Source organism: Artemia sp. Qi Xiang Cuo, chromosome 5, assembly GCF_049724085.1.
Source record: "Artemia sp. Qi Xiang Cuo chromosome 5, ASM4972408v1, whole genome shotgun sequence".
Classification (NCBI taxonomy): domain Eukaryota; kingdom Metazoa; phylum Arthropoda; class Branchiopoda; order Anostraca; family Artemiidae; genus Artemia; species Artemia sp. Qi Xiang Cuo.
Window position 1 is genome coordinate 21,394,698 of NC_142798.1, and position 13,649 is coordinate 21,408,346.

Consider the following 13,649-nt stretch of genomic DNA (forward strand, 5'->3'; position numbering starts at 1 on the left):
TGGAACCCAATTTGATATTTTTCAGCTACTTGGAGGATTCCTTGGTTTTGCTGCCTTACTGGGCACCCATTGGATGTTGATGAGTGACTTCCATTACAATTGGCACACATGTATGCTTTTGGTCTGATTTCAGGGTCTATTGTTTTAAGTGGGCACTGGTTTGACGGGTGTTTCTCTGAGCACCTCAAACATATTGACTCTTTAGCTCTACATTCTTTATGAGTGTGTCCATATTTCTGGCACTTGCGACACTGGAGGACTCTGCGATAGTATTGGTATACCTCCTTTTTTCTTCCAAAGCACCAGATATTTGGTGGTAGGGTCCTACCCTCAAAAATAATTAATACTGCAAGGCTATCTTCAAGTTTTTTAGATTCCTTATTGCATCTTTTCTGTCTTATAGCATCTTTCACAGTTGTTGGGGTTTGTAAGCTCTTTTTGATTTCCTCTATGGATAAGTTAAGAGGGATACCTTTAATTATTCCTCAGCAGTGCATTCAGCAGTGCATTCCTCAGTTGTGCAGCAGTGCATCTAGTGCATCAAACACGGGGTTTAAGCTTCGAACCCGCTGAAACTAGACAAAACTAGACGAAAAACTAGAAACTTGAAACTAGAGGAGGACAACCCGTGTTCGAACCCGATGAGCCTGAAAACGCGGCTCTTGTCCGGCAAAACGCAAACAGCAAAGTTTCAAAGTTTCAAAGATGGAATTCACTGAGAAACTTATCTTAACAGTAAGATGCAAACCAATTATCTATGATAAAAAGCATCCTGACCACTGTATGCGTCATTTGTTGACTAAAGCTTGGGAAAAAGTTTCAGAGGAAGCTGGTCTAAAAGGTAAGAAGGAAAATTTTACTAGGCAAGTCTAGCCTAGCTAGACTTATTGGTGAATTAGTGCAGATTATTTCCCTCAGTAAAGGTGCAGATTAGTCATCCCCTTAGTGTAGGGTACAGAGGCTCTACCAATAGAACCAGCATATACAATAGGAACTGATTTGTTGGTAAAGGTTCAGATTAGCTACCCTTAATGAAAATAACCTATTTCCTACTGTATGTTATTCAGCCAATTGGCCTGTAAACTTGCACTGATATTGTCCAGTATAAGCACAATTTAAACAAATCAGTTCCTGCTGTATATCCTGATTCTATTGGTAGAGCCTCTGCACCCTACACTACAGGAGTAGCCATTCTGCACCATTATCAATTTATTTATGTTGTGCATCTAATGGACAGTATCTGTGCAACTTTACAGTCTATTTTACTGGATAATATATAGTAAGAAATAGGTTGTTTTTATCAAGGGTAGCTAATCTGAACTTTTACTGCTCCCCCTCTAGTGAGAGGGTGCAGAGACACTCCAACACAACTAGGATAAACAGTAAAAAGTGAGTCATTTGTATTCTGCTTCTACTGAAAAGTATCAATGCAACTTTACAGCCCAATGGACTGAATAATTAACAGTTAAAAATAAGTTGTTTTTGCCAGGGGGAACTAGTCTGCACCTTTATCTTTACAGATTCTTGAATTAAAAAAAACCTAGCTCCAGTTTAGTTTTTTGCTCACTTGACGTTTGTGGTGTAGGCTCCTTGGTAAACCTGCTATAGAGCTGCCCATGTGCCATATGGTACAGGTGTACTGGCCAATAGAACCAGGATATACAGTGAGAAGTGATTTGTTTATATTCTGCTACTACTGGACAGTATCTGTGCAACTTTACAGCTCAATTGGATGAATAATATTGAGTACAAAACTAGGTTTTGTTTACAGTAGGCAGCTCTACTACAGGTTTGTGTCCTTGAAAATTTTGATTTATAGGATCAGAGGAATGAATTCAGAGTAATTGATTATTGTATTTGGACAAAGCATTAAATTTTCAATTGAACAGAATATTTATTTCTTATCTATTTTATTATGGCCCTGTGACCATAATGTCATTATGGTCACACTTATCTATTTTATTATGTTCCCTGTCACCATAATGTCACCATGCAGTGGTTGCCAGAGAGTAAACATAAAGTAATTTGCTACCTTTTAGATCAAATTCCATTTTGTATTGTGATAACTCTACACCATATACTGCAGGGGTGCCTAATCTGTCCCTGTATCAATGATTGAAGTAGCATCTCATAGCCAACAAAAGCTTTAGGTCCTCTTGAGCACATTAGCTTATGTTTTTTTTTTAATAAATAAGGATATAATCCTAAACAACACAGCCCAACCCTCTCATAAAAGAGGAGTAGGGAATCTGTTTTGGTACCCATGCCAAACTATCTATTTTAAGATATCTTGGATTAATTTTTATATATTTATTATTTCTGCTTGTACTTGGCATCCACACAAAGACCTGTGTTAAGTTGCAGTCACACCTAGGTTCCAGGCTTCTACATTCACGTTGAGTATTCTCTATTGATAAGATATGTGTTGTTGGCCACTTATTTGTTGAAATGTAAATTATGTTTTACCTCATAGAGTACTTTCATCATCTAGTTAGTGAGCACATCACAAAGAAAATGACCGGGTAAGGCTTACAAGCAGAGTTTCCCTACTGACATATAGTAGGGATTTCTCGTCCAATTGCAGAATAAAATTTGATGATGTAAAAATGATGAAGAAGATTGAATCTATTAAACTAGCGTGAGGGGAAAATGGTGTTTTCATAACTGTTTTATTTAAATTTAGTAGACTTCAACAAAAATTTCAAAATAACTCAACTAATTTCATCATTTTATTAAATGACCCCTAGTTGAGATCAACTACATTTTCCTTGTTCTGTGATATTGAAAAGTTTCTCATGTCTTCTAAAATCAAATTTTATGAAATGATTATGCAAATCAAATTCTCATCCAGTTTTCTTTCAGTTGAACACTGTAAAAAACAGTGGAGATCCCTTCGAGATGGCTTCAAAAGGGAGAAAAAGGCCCAAATGTCCAAGAGTGGGTCTCAGGGAGGAAGAGACAAGAAGCTTTGGAAGTGGTTTCAGAGCCTTCTGTTCCTCGAAGATCACATTGCAGATAGACAGACAGAGTCAAATTTTGCAGAAGTGCTAAATGTAAGTATTGAATTAGAGTTCATGGAGTTAACATCTAAATAAGTTTCAATTCAGTTGGATAAAACACATGCTTATAATCTCAACAGCTTAGCTTGCGTAACTAACAAGTTTGACCTCTACTGTGTATTAGTGAATTGTTATAGCTGTGATGTCAGAATCTTTTAATTAGAGACATAGCGATCTATCATTCAACAAGTGAACTTAATTGACTAGTTATACCGGTCTTAGACTCTGTCATTTGGATACTGCTTGGATACTTGCCAGTAAGTCTGTAATTGATGAAATTCTAAATGAAAACATAAATCTCACCTGAGAGCGGATTTTATAGCTAAAGAAATATGTCGTAAGTCAGCCAGAAAACGTTTGATGATGGAATGAAGGCCCTGGGAAAGAAACTGGATCTCATAATTAACCAACAAAAAGAGTTTGCTGTTACACTGTCCTCGATTTCGGATGAGGTTCAGACTTTGAAAAATGAATCGAAGTCTCGGGATGCGAAGATTGCTAGTCTAGAAAGCCAGCTTGAGGAGCAAAAGTCAAATTTTGATACAATCGATACGAAACTGCTTGAAATCGAAGTAAAAGACCGAAAACTCAACTTAATCATCTTTGTATTACCGAAAGAGAAAAACCAACAGTCAGTTCTCACGAACGTGTACGTTACTGACATCAAAAATGGAAATCACGGATAAAATCCAAATATCACAGTGCTACCGAGTGCCTCAGAAGTCAAATGTGTCTAGCCGTAAGCCGATCACCTCTCCAGTTTTTGTAACAGTGTCGGCAGAAAAAGCTATTCTATCAATCTTCAGTTCAATATCAAAGCTGAAAGGAACTGGGGTCCGGATTTGCACGGACTTGCCACCCAAATTAAACTCTATTAGAAACGAGTTACTGTCTAAGGGTAAGAAAATGCATGTAAATGGATCCGCACAACTCACACGAGTGAAACGAAAAGGGGATAAACTCTGGCTAGAGTATAAATCGGATTCTGAGTCGCATTGGGAAAAAACATAAAAAATATTAAAGACGACTTGTGTATGATGTTAGATCAATCCCGCTCTAGATTGATAATTGTTTCATTTTTGTGTTTGAGATATGTTGATTTTTTATTTTAATGTGTTATTTCGGCTAGCTTGGTTCAAGTTTATTTTGATTATTTCTACCCCAGTTATTTCTGTTCTACTTATACCTTCTCAATTTGGGTCTTCTCGAAGGATTATAAGCATAGTAGGTTTTCATGACTCGGCAGTGGTACGGGCTCCTTATCACGCGGGCTTACTAGCGCGGGGTGGGATCTTTCGAATATTACTTAGTTGACTTTAAAGTTTGCAGGTGCGGGGGGGGGGGGGGACCGATAGACTGGTGGCTTGGGAGGGGAAACCCCTTAACCTATCCTTACTTTCTGAAACTTTTCATTTATTTGGTCAAATAGAAAACAACACTTTTTCTAAAATAAAACCATCATCGTACGTTTCTCCTGATGAAATAAACAGACTTGAAGATAATTCATTGCGACTGGGGTTTGTGAATGTACAAGGACTCATGAGTTCTATTGATGAACTAACAAATTTATTGCCAGCAAATCAAATTGACATTTTGGGGATTTGTGAAACATTTATGCATGATGAAACAAAATATTATGTGAAAATCCCGGGATATAAATTCGTTGATAAGAATCGACTAGTCCGTGAAAAAGGTGGCCTTGGCTTATTTTTGAAAGATGGAGCGCAGTTTGAGCGGCTGCCAGAACTGGAAAAATATAATGTTGAAAAAGTGTGTGAAATACTGGCTGTTGAATGTCGGCTTGGGACTAAAAGAAATTCAGGATTGTGTTGTGTATAAGCCCCCGTCGGCCCCAATACCACTTTTTTCGCAATCTCTAGAGTCTTTACTAGCATCTTTGGACGATAAGTATATTGTGGTTATGGGGGATTTTAATATAAATCTACTGGAATTTAAAGAAAATACCCATACAACAAAATTTGTTACATTAATGTCATCGAATTTCCTAATTCCTTCGTGTACAATTCCAACGCGTGTTGCATCAACTAGTGCAACTCTCATTGACAACATATTTTTAACAACACCAGCCACGTCTTCACAGGTTGTTCTGACGGATTTCTCTGATCATTTTCTTTTAATTTCTGATGTTAGATACCAGATTCATAAAATAAAATCACCACAAACAGCAACCCGGATTATTAATAAAAAAAAATCTAGTATGTTTAAAGGATAAACTGAATTTAACTGATTGGTCTCCTGTATTTGATGCTGATGAAATAAACTCTGCGACGAATTATTTTTTAGAGGGATTTCATACTGTACTTGATGAGTCGTGCCCAAGAGTAAAAAAAAGAAAACGGAAATATAATCAACCCATCCAACCATGGATATGGCCAGCCCTTTTGACGTCAATAAAACATAAAAACAATCTCTATAAAACTTTTATATTTTTACCAAATGAAGAAAATAGAAGAACTTTCAAAAACTATAAAAACCTACTTTCAAAAATAATACGTAATACTAAAATGAAATTTTATTTCGATTCTTTTAATGAAGTAAGTAAGTCCCCGAAGAAAACTTGAGAACTAATCAACTCATGTTTAAATCGATCGCGGACGTCTTCTTCACCATCAAAAATGCGGGATGCCCATGGTAATACAATTGAAAGCGAACTAGAAATGGCAAATTACATAAATTTTCATTTCGCGTCAATAGGGCAGTCAATAACTAATAAGCTCCAACATAATATGTCCCATGGGCAATGTAATTATCCTACGTACCTAGGAAGTCCTTCTGAGAATTCTATGTTTTTAACTCCGGTAACACAAGAAGAGCTTGCTAAGGTTGTTAAGCTTTTAAATAATGGAAATTCCCCGGGGATTGATGAGTCGTCGACCAATATTGTTAAAGCCATTTTACCTAGTATTAGCAAACCAACCCTTCGTGATACACCATCTCAGTTTCCGCCACCGTATCACACTATGATTGACTATTTGGCACCTTAATGTACCTCCTCGTCATTCCTAAGACGATTTCCAGGTATCTACCTGTTAAAAATCATGCATTAAATCTAATGGTTCATGTTCTCACAACCCAACCCTCCGGGAGACACCATATCAATTCCTACCACCGTGCCACACTATTACTGCCCCTCTAAGCCCCCCTCAGCATTCCTAAGACATTTTTAGATATTTTTTTAAATTAAGTGATAACCAACCCCGCTTCTGACCCCCCGTTTACACTGGTTCTGACTCCCATACTCCTGGCCTCCAACCCAGGCTCAACTAACTCCAGCTCCAACTATGTCACTCCGACCCCAGCTCCAAGTCCGGTTCCTGGTTTGTCAGTTCCAGTTTGTCACTTCTACCCTTGATTCCACAATTCCGATTCTGCCAATTCCAATTCCAATTCCCGATCCTATGACACCCTCCAGATAACACCCTAAGAAATCACGAATTCTTATTACAAGAAACAATTTGCTTATTACAAAACAAAACTAATTCTCACTGAACAAAATTATATCCTAAAAGATTAAAAATTCTTCATGCAAAATACAAAATATTTCTTACAAAACAAAAACTGATTCTTACAAAACAAAAAGACAGCCTAAAAGATCACAAATTTTTTTTACTCTCGGGTGGTTTGTTTCATGTCAATCATTTTATCTTCTTTGGGGAAACTCAGAACTGAAGTGTAACTTTTCTTCTGTTATTTGGAACAAATTCAGATTTGAAGTGTAACTTTTTCTCTTCTATGGAAAAATATCAGAACCGAACTTTAACTTGTTTCTCTTCTTTGAGAAAATTCAGAATTAAAATGGAACTTTTTCTCTTCATTGGAAAAAATTCAGAATCGATGTATAACTTTTTTCTCTTCTATGGATAGATTCGTAACCAAACTTGAAGTTTTTTCTCTTCTTTGAGAAAATTCAGAACTGAAGTGGAACTTTTTCTCTTCTTTGGAAAATTCCGAATCGAAGTGTAAGTTTTTTTTTCTCTTCATAGAGAAGATTCGGAACTGAAGTGGAACTTTTTCTCTTTTTAGTGAAACTCATAACCGAAGCATAACTTTTTTCTCTTCTTTAAGAAAATTCAGAATCGAAGTTTGACATTTTTCTCTTCTATGGAAAAAGTTCAGAATCAAAATATAACTTTTTTCTCTTCTATGAAAAAGTTCAAAACAGAACTTTAACTTTCATTCTGTTCTTTGTGGAAATTCTGAACTTAAGTGAAACTTTTTCTTCTTTGGAGAACTCAGAATTGAAGTGTAACTTTTATCTTCTTCGGAAAAAATTTAGAATCAAAGTTTAGCAGTTTTGTCTCTTCCATAGAAAAATTCAGAACAGAACTTGAACTTTTCTTTCTTCTGTGAAATAATTCAGAACTGAAGTGGAAATTTTTCTCTTCTTTGGTGAATCTTAGAGCCAAGGTATAACTTTTTTTCTCTTCTTTGGAAAAAATTCATAATCTAAGGGTAACTTCTCTCTCTGCTATGGAAAAATTTAGAAGAGGACTTTGAAATTTTATTCTCTTCTTTGAGAAAACTCAGAATTGAAGTGGAATTTCTTCTATTTTTGTAAAAATTCAGAATATAAGTTTAACATTTTTCTCTTCTAAGGAAAAATTCAGAACAGAACTGGAACTTTTCTTTCTTCTTTGTAAAAATTCAGAACTGAAGTGGCACTTTTTCTCTTCTTTGGTGGATCTCAGAACCGAAGAATAAGTTTTTCTTCTCTTCTTAGGAAAAATTTCTAAATCGAAGTTTAACTTCTTTCTCTTTTACGGGAAAATTCAATAGAAGACTTGAACTTTTATTCTGTTCTTTGAGAAAACTCAGAATTGAAGGAGAACTTTTTCTATTATTTGGAAAAATTCAGAATCTAAGTGTAACATTTTTCCCTTCTGTGAGAAAATTCAGAACTGAAGTGGAACTTTTTTTTCTTTTATGGGAAAACTCATAACTGAAGTGTAATTTTTTCCATTTTCTTTGAGAAAAGTCAGAATCGAAGCGTAAGTTTTTCTCTTGTGTGGAAAAAGTCAGAAGAGGACTTTAACTTTTCTTCTCTTCTTTGAGAAGATTCAGAATCCAACTTTAACACTTTGTTCTTCTATAGATAAAATTCAGGATGGAAGTGTAACTTTTTTTTATCTTCTTTGAGAAATTTCAAAACTGAAGTGGAACTTTTTCTCTTTTGGAAAAGCACAGAGCTGAAGGGTAAGTTTTTTTCTTTTCTTTAGAAAAAAATTCAAAATCGAACTATAACTTTTTTCTCTACTATGCAAAAATTCAGAACAGAACTAACTTTTTCTCCCTTGGCCGCCATTTATGGCCACCAGTATGGCCGGCCACGCTAACCTAACCTAAAAGAACCTAATTTAAAGTTAGTTAACTTAATGTAAGCTAATATATCCAATTATGCTGCCATCTATAACTATAGTGGAATGGATGGAAGCAGTTAGATTGTAATTCACACTCATGTATTTGTCTTTGAAAAAAAAATCCAGGGAGGAATTGAATGTTGGCTGCAGTCACCCGGGGTAGGTTAGATGGTCCAATATTTGCATGTCATGATGGTGTAACCTCATGCGATTTCTTTTGGTTCCAAGGAAGATTTATTATCCACCAAAACAAATTTTGAAGGTCAATGACACATGGCTTAATGTTAAAGTTCGATTCTGAATTTTTTCCGATGAATAGAAAAAAGATAAACTTTACTTCTGAGTTTCCCCCAATGACTAAAAAGTTCCACTTAAGTTCGGAACTTTCTCAAAGAAGAGAAAAAAAGTTACACTTCGATTCTGAATTTTTTAAAGAAGGGAAAAAGTTCCACTTCAGTTTTGAATTTTCTCAAAGTTGCTAAAAAAAGTTATGCTTCGATTCTTAATTTTATCCATAGAAGAAAAAATTTTAAACTTTGATACTGAATTTTCTAAAAGAAGAGAAAAATCAACCTTAAGTTCTGAGTTTTCCAATAGAAGAGGAGAAAACTCCACTTTGATTCTGAATTTTTCCAAGGAATAGAAAAAATTTCTACTTTAATTCTGAGTTTTCTCAAAGAATAGAATACAAGTTCAAGTCCTCTTCTAAATTTTTCCATAGAAGAGAAAGAAGTTACATGTCGATTCCGATTTTTTTCAAAGAAGAAATAAATTTATACTTCAGTTCTGAGATTCACTGAAACAAGAGAAAAATTTCTACTTCAGTTCTAAATTTTTTCAAAGAAGAGAAAAGGTTCAAAGTCCTCTTCTGAATTTTTCCATAGAAGAGAAAGAGGTTACATTTCCATTCTTAATTTTTTCTAAGGAAAAGAAAAAAAGTTATACTTCGGTTCTGACATTCACCAAAGAAGAGAGCAACTTCCACTTCAGTCCTGAAATTTTTCAAATAAGAAAGAAAATTTCAAGTCCTTTTTGAATTTTTCTATAGAAGAGAGAGGTTACATTTCCATTCTGAATTTTTTCTAAGGAAAAGAAAAAAAAGTTATACTTCGGTTCTGACATTCACCAAAGAAAAGAGCAAGTTCCACTTCAGTCCTGAAATTTTTCAAATAAGAAAGAAAATTTCAAGTTCTGTTCAGAATTTTTCTATAGAAGAGAAAAAATGTTAAACTTCAATTTCGAATTTTTTCGAAGACGAGAAAAAATTTTCACTTCAACTCTGAGTTTCCTTAAAGAAGAAAAAGTTCCACTTAAGTTCAGAATTTTCTCAAAGAAGAGAATAAACGTTAAAGTAGTGTCCTGATTTTTTCCATAAAAGAGAAAAAAGTTCCACTTCGATTCTGAATTTTTTCCATAGAAGAGAAAAATGTTAAGCCTTCTATTATGAATTTTCTTAAATAAGAGAAAAAAGTTATACTTCGGTTTTGAGTTTCACCAAAGAAGAGAGAAAGTTCCACTTTAGTTCTGAATCTTCTCTAAGAAGGGAAAAACAAGCTACACTTCGATTCTGAATTTTCTCAAGGAAGAGAATAAAGTGCAGGTTCAGTTCTGAATTTTACCATAGAAGAGAAAAAAGCTATACTTCGAATATAAATTTGGTCCAAAGAAGAGAAAAAAAAGTAACACTTCAGTTCTGAGTTTCCCCAAAGAAAAGAAAAAGCTCCTCGTCACTTCTGAATTTTCTCATTGATGAAAAAAAATATGTACACTTCGATTCTGAATTTTTCCAAAGAAGAGAAAACGTTCCACTTCAGTTCTGAATTTTCTCAAAGAAGAGAAAAAAGGTTCAATTTTGGTTCTGAATTTTTCCATAGAAGAGTAAAAAGCTATACTTCGAATCTGAATTTGTTCAAAATAAGAGAAAAAAGTTACACTTCAGTTCTAAGTCTCTCCCAAAAATTAAAAAAAGTTGCTCGTCACTTGTGAATTTTCTCAAAGAAGAGAATTTTTTACTTCAATTCTGAATTTATCCATAGAAGAGAAAAAAGTTATATTCCGATTCCGATATATTTCCAAAGAAGAGAAAAAGCTCCACTTTAATTATGAATTTTCTCAAAGAAGAGAAAAAAGTTAAAGTTCTGTTACACTTCGAATCTGAAGTTATACTTCGAATCTGAAAAGTCTGAAGTTACACTGAAGTTTCGAAAAGTTCGAAAAGTTCCCCAGGAAGAGATTCTGAGATTCCCCAAAGAAGAGAAAATGATTGACATGAAACAAACCACCCGGGAGTAAGAAAAATTTGTGACTTCTTAGGCTCTATTTCGTTTTGTAAGAATCATTTTTGTTTTGTAAGAAGTGTATTATATTTTGCAAGAAGAATTTGTCATCTTTTAGGATGTACGAAGAATTTGTCTTCTTTTAGGATGTATTTTTGTTTTGTAAGAATATTTTTGTTTTTTAAAGAAGTTGTTAGTTCTTAGGATATTCACTGGAGGGTGTCTTAGGAGCGGTACATTGTGTCACACTGGCCTGAATTGATAGGACTAATCAAAAGACATTATTAAGGGTTTTTTTTATTAAGTTTAAATGATCGATTCTAATGTAAACAGGTATTTTTGTAGGGAAAGAGCTTGAAAAATTCTTAAACGTGATAATATGTGTCTTAGGGTTGCCATTGGCTAGTCATATATTACGATGAGGCAGCCGCATACAAAATCTTGGAATTGGTGGAACTTGGGCTGGAATTGGCCGAATCCGTATTTTGGAATCGAGGGTAGAAATGGGGAAGCCAGAACTGACGCAACCAGAGCCGAAGTTGGAGTTGGGGTTGGAGGGCGTAGTTGGAGCTGGATTTGGTTGAACCGGGTGTGGAAGCCAGGAGAATCGAAGGTAGAACCGCTGTAAGCACGGGGTCAGAAGCAGGGGAAGCGGGGCTGGTTATCAGTTTATTAAAAATAGTAATATCTAGAAATGTCGCAGGAATGATGAAGGGGTGTCAGAGGGGCAGTAATAGTGTGGCACGGCGGTATGAATTGAAATGGTGTATCATGGAGGGTTTGGTTGTGAGAACATGAACCATTGGATTTAAAGCATGATTTTTAACATGAATATACCTGGAAAATGTCTTAGGAATGACGAGGGGGCTGCCACAAGGTGCCAGATGGTCAATCAAAGTGTTATACGGTGGCGTAAATTGAGATGATGTATCTTGAAGGGTTGGCTTGTGAAAACATGAACCATCGGGTTTAATACTTTTTAACAAGACAAATAAGGAAAATAATATAGGAATGACGAGGGGGGATGCCACGGGCCAGTCATAGTGCGGCAAAGGTTAGTGATTGACATGGTGTGCCACGGAGGGTTGGTCTGCGAAAACATGAGGCAATGGATTTAATGCGTGATTTTTAACAGAAAAATGTCTGGAAAATGTCTCGGGAATCCTGACGTGGTTGTGGAGGGTGTCGTAGGGGGTTGTACATTGTACCACGCTGGCCAAAATTGTTAGGGGTCATCAAAAGAAGCGCTTTTGGGTTGTTTTCATTAAGTTTAAACGATCGATTCTAGTGCAAATGAATGTTTTTGTTCAAAAAAATGCCATATTTGCGATAATGCCTGCTAGAGGGTGCCTTGTGTCAACCATTCAGTGTCAAAGGCTCGGAATTAGTATGGAACATTGCAATCTAGCAACGAAATGGCAAGTTTCCGCTGTTCAAATAAGAAAACAATGGTCATTTATTAGTTTACAAAATTTATTTTTGAAAGAAAAAAGTTTGAAAAACCCTTATGTGTTATAATTTGTTCAGCCCAGGAGGGTGTTTTTCTGAATGGTACGTTTTGCCACGCTGGGGCCTCGATTGTTAGAAGTCATCTGAAGAAATGCTAATGTTGTTTGTTTCATTAAGTTAAAACGATGAATTCTTGTGTAAATGAATATTTTTGCTGGAAAATTCCCTGAACAATGTCATATATGCGATAAGGCCTTCTAGACGGTTTTGTGTGTCAGCCATTGAGTGTCACAGGCTAGGAATTATCATGGAACATTGCAATTTAACAATGAAATGGCAATATTTTGCTGTTCAAATAAAAACAATGGTCATTTTCTTAGTTTATAAAATCTATTTTTGAGAGAAAACGGTTGAAACACCCCTATGTGTGATATTTCCCCCCCCCCCCAGAGGGTGTCTTCAGGTGTGATACAATGTACCACGCTGGCCTCAATTGTTAAGAGTCATCAGAAGAAGCACTAATGTTTTTTTTCATTAAGTTTAAACGATCAATTCTAGCGTAAATGAATATTTTTGCCCCCAAAAATGCCATATGTGCGATAATGCCAGATAGAGGGTGCCCTGTGTCAACCATTCAGTGTCACAGGCTCGGATTTACCATGGAACATTACAATCTAGCAATGAAATGACAAGTTTCCGCTGTTCAAATAAGAAAACAATGGTCATTTATTAGTTTACGAAATTTGTTTTTGAAAGAAGAAAGGCTGAAAAATCCTTATGTGTAATAATTCGTCCCCCCCCCCCAGGAGGGTGTCGTTCTGAATAGGAGTCGTCAGAAGAGGCACTAATGTTTTTTTCATTAAGTTTAAACGATCAGTTCTTGTGTAAGTGAATATTTTTGCTGGAAAATGCCCCAAAAAATACCATATGTGCGATAATGCCTGTTCGGGGGTGTCGTTTGTCAGTCATTGAGTGTTACAGGCTCGAAATTACCATGGAACATCGTGATCTAGGAATGAAATGGCAAGTTTCCGCTGTTCAAAAAACAACAATGGACATTTCTTAGTTTAAAAAATTTATTTTTGAGAGAAAGGGGTAGAAAAACCCTTATGTGTGATAATTTACCTCCCAGAGGGTGTCATTGGGGATGATACAGTGTGCCATCCAATTAATTCTAGTGTAACTGAATATTTTGCAGGAAAATGTCCCAAAAAATGCCATATATACAATAATGCCTGCTAGAGAGTATCGTGTGTCAACCATTCAGTGCCAAAGGCTTACAAATGCCGTGGAACATTGTAATCCAGCGAACAAACTGCGAGTTTCTGCTTGTTCAAGTAAAAACAATGGTCATTTTTTAGTTTACAAATTTCTTTTGATTGAAAAAATGTTGAAAAACCCTTATGTGTGATAATTTGTCCCCCAGAGGGTGTCATCGGGGGTGGTACAATGTGCCACGCAGGCATCAATTGCTAGGCGTTATCAGA

At 35.6% G+C, this 13,649-nt stretch overlaps 1 protein-coding gene across 1 annotated transcript; it reads left to right on the plus strand.

Moving 5' to 3' along the window:
• The first annotated feature begins 613 nt into the window (after positions 1 to 613).
• On the plus strand, positions 614 to 3,095 carry LOC148951944 (transcription factor Adf-1-like). Its single transcript, XM_089089105.1, has 2 exons — positions 614 to 841; positions 2,863 to 3,095. Exons 1-2 carry the CDS (start codon positions 706 to 708, stop codon positions 3,093 to 3,095), a joined length of 369 nt encoding a protein of 122 aa, XP_088945231.1. The 5' UTR covers positions 614 to 705.
• Positions 3,096 to 13,649: the final 10,554 nt, after the last annotated feature.

Bases quoted from the DNA above. Each gene is read 5' to 3' on its own strand.
- LOC148951944 (XM_089089105.1), top strand. From the start codon at position 706: ATGGAATTCACTGAGAAACTTATCTTAACAGTAAGATGCAAACCAATT. The intron at 842-2,862 runs GTAAGAAGGAAA...GTTTTCTTTCAG, and splicing joins AGAGGAAGCTGGTCTAAAAG to TTGAACACTGTAAAAAACAG.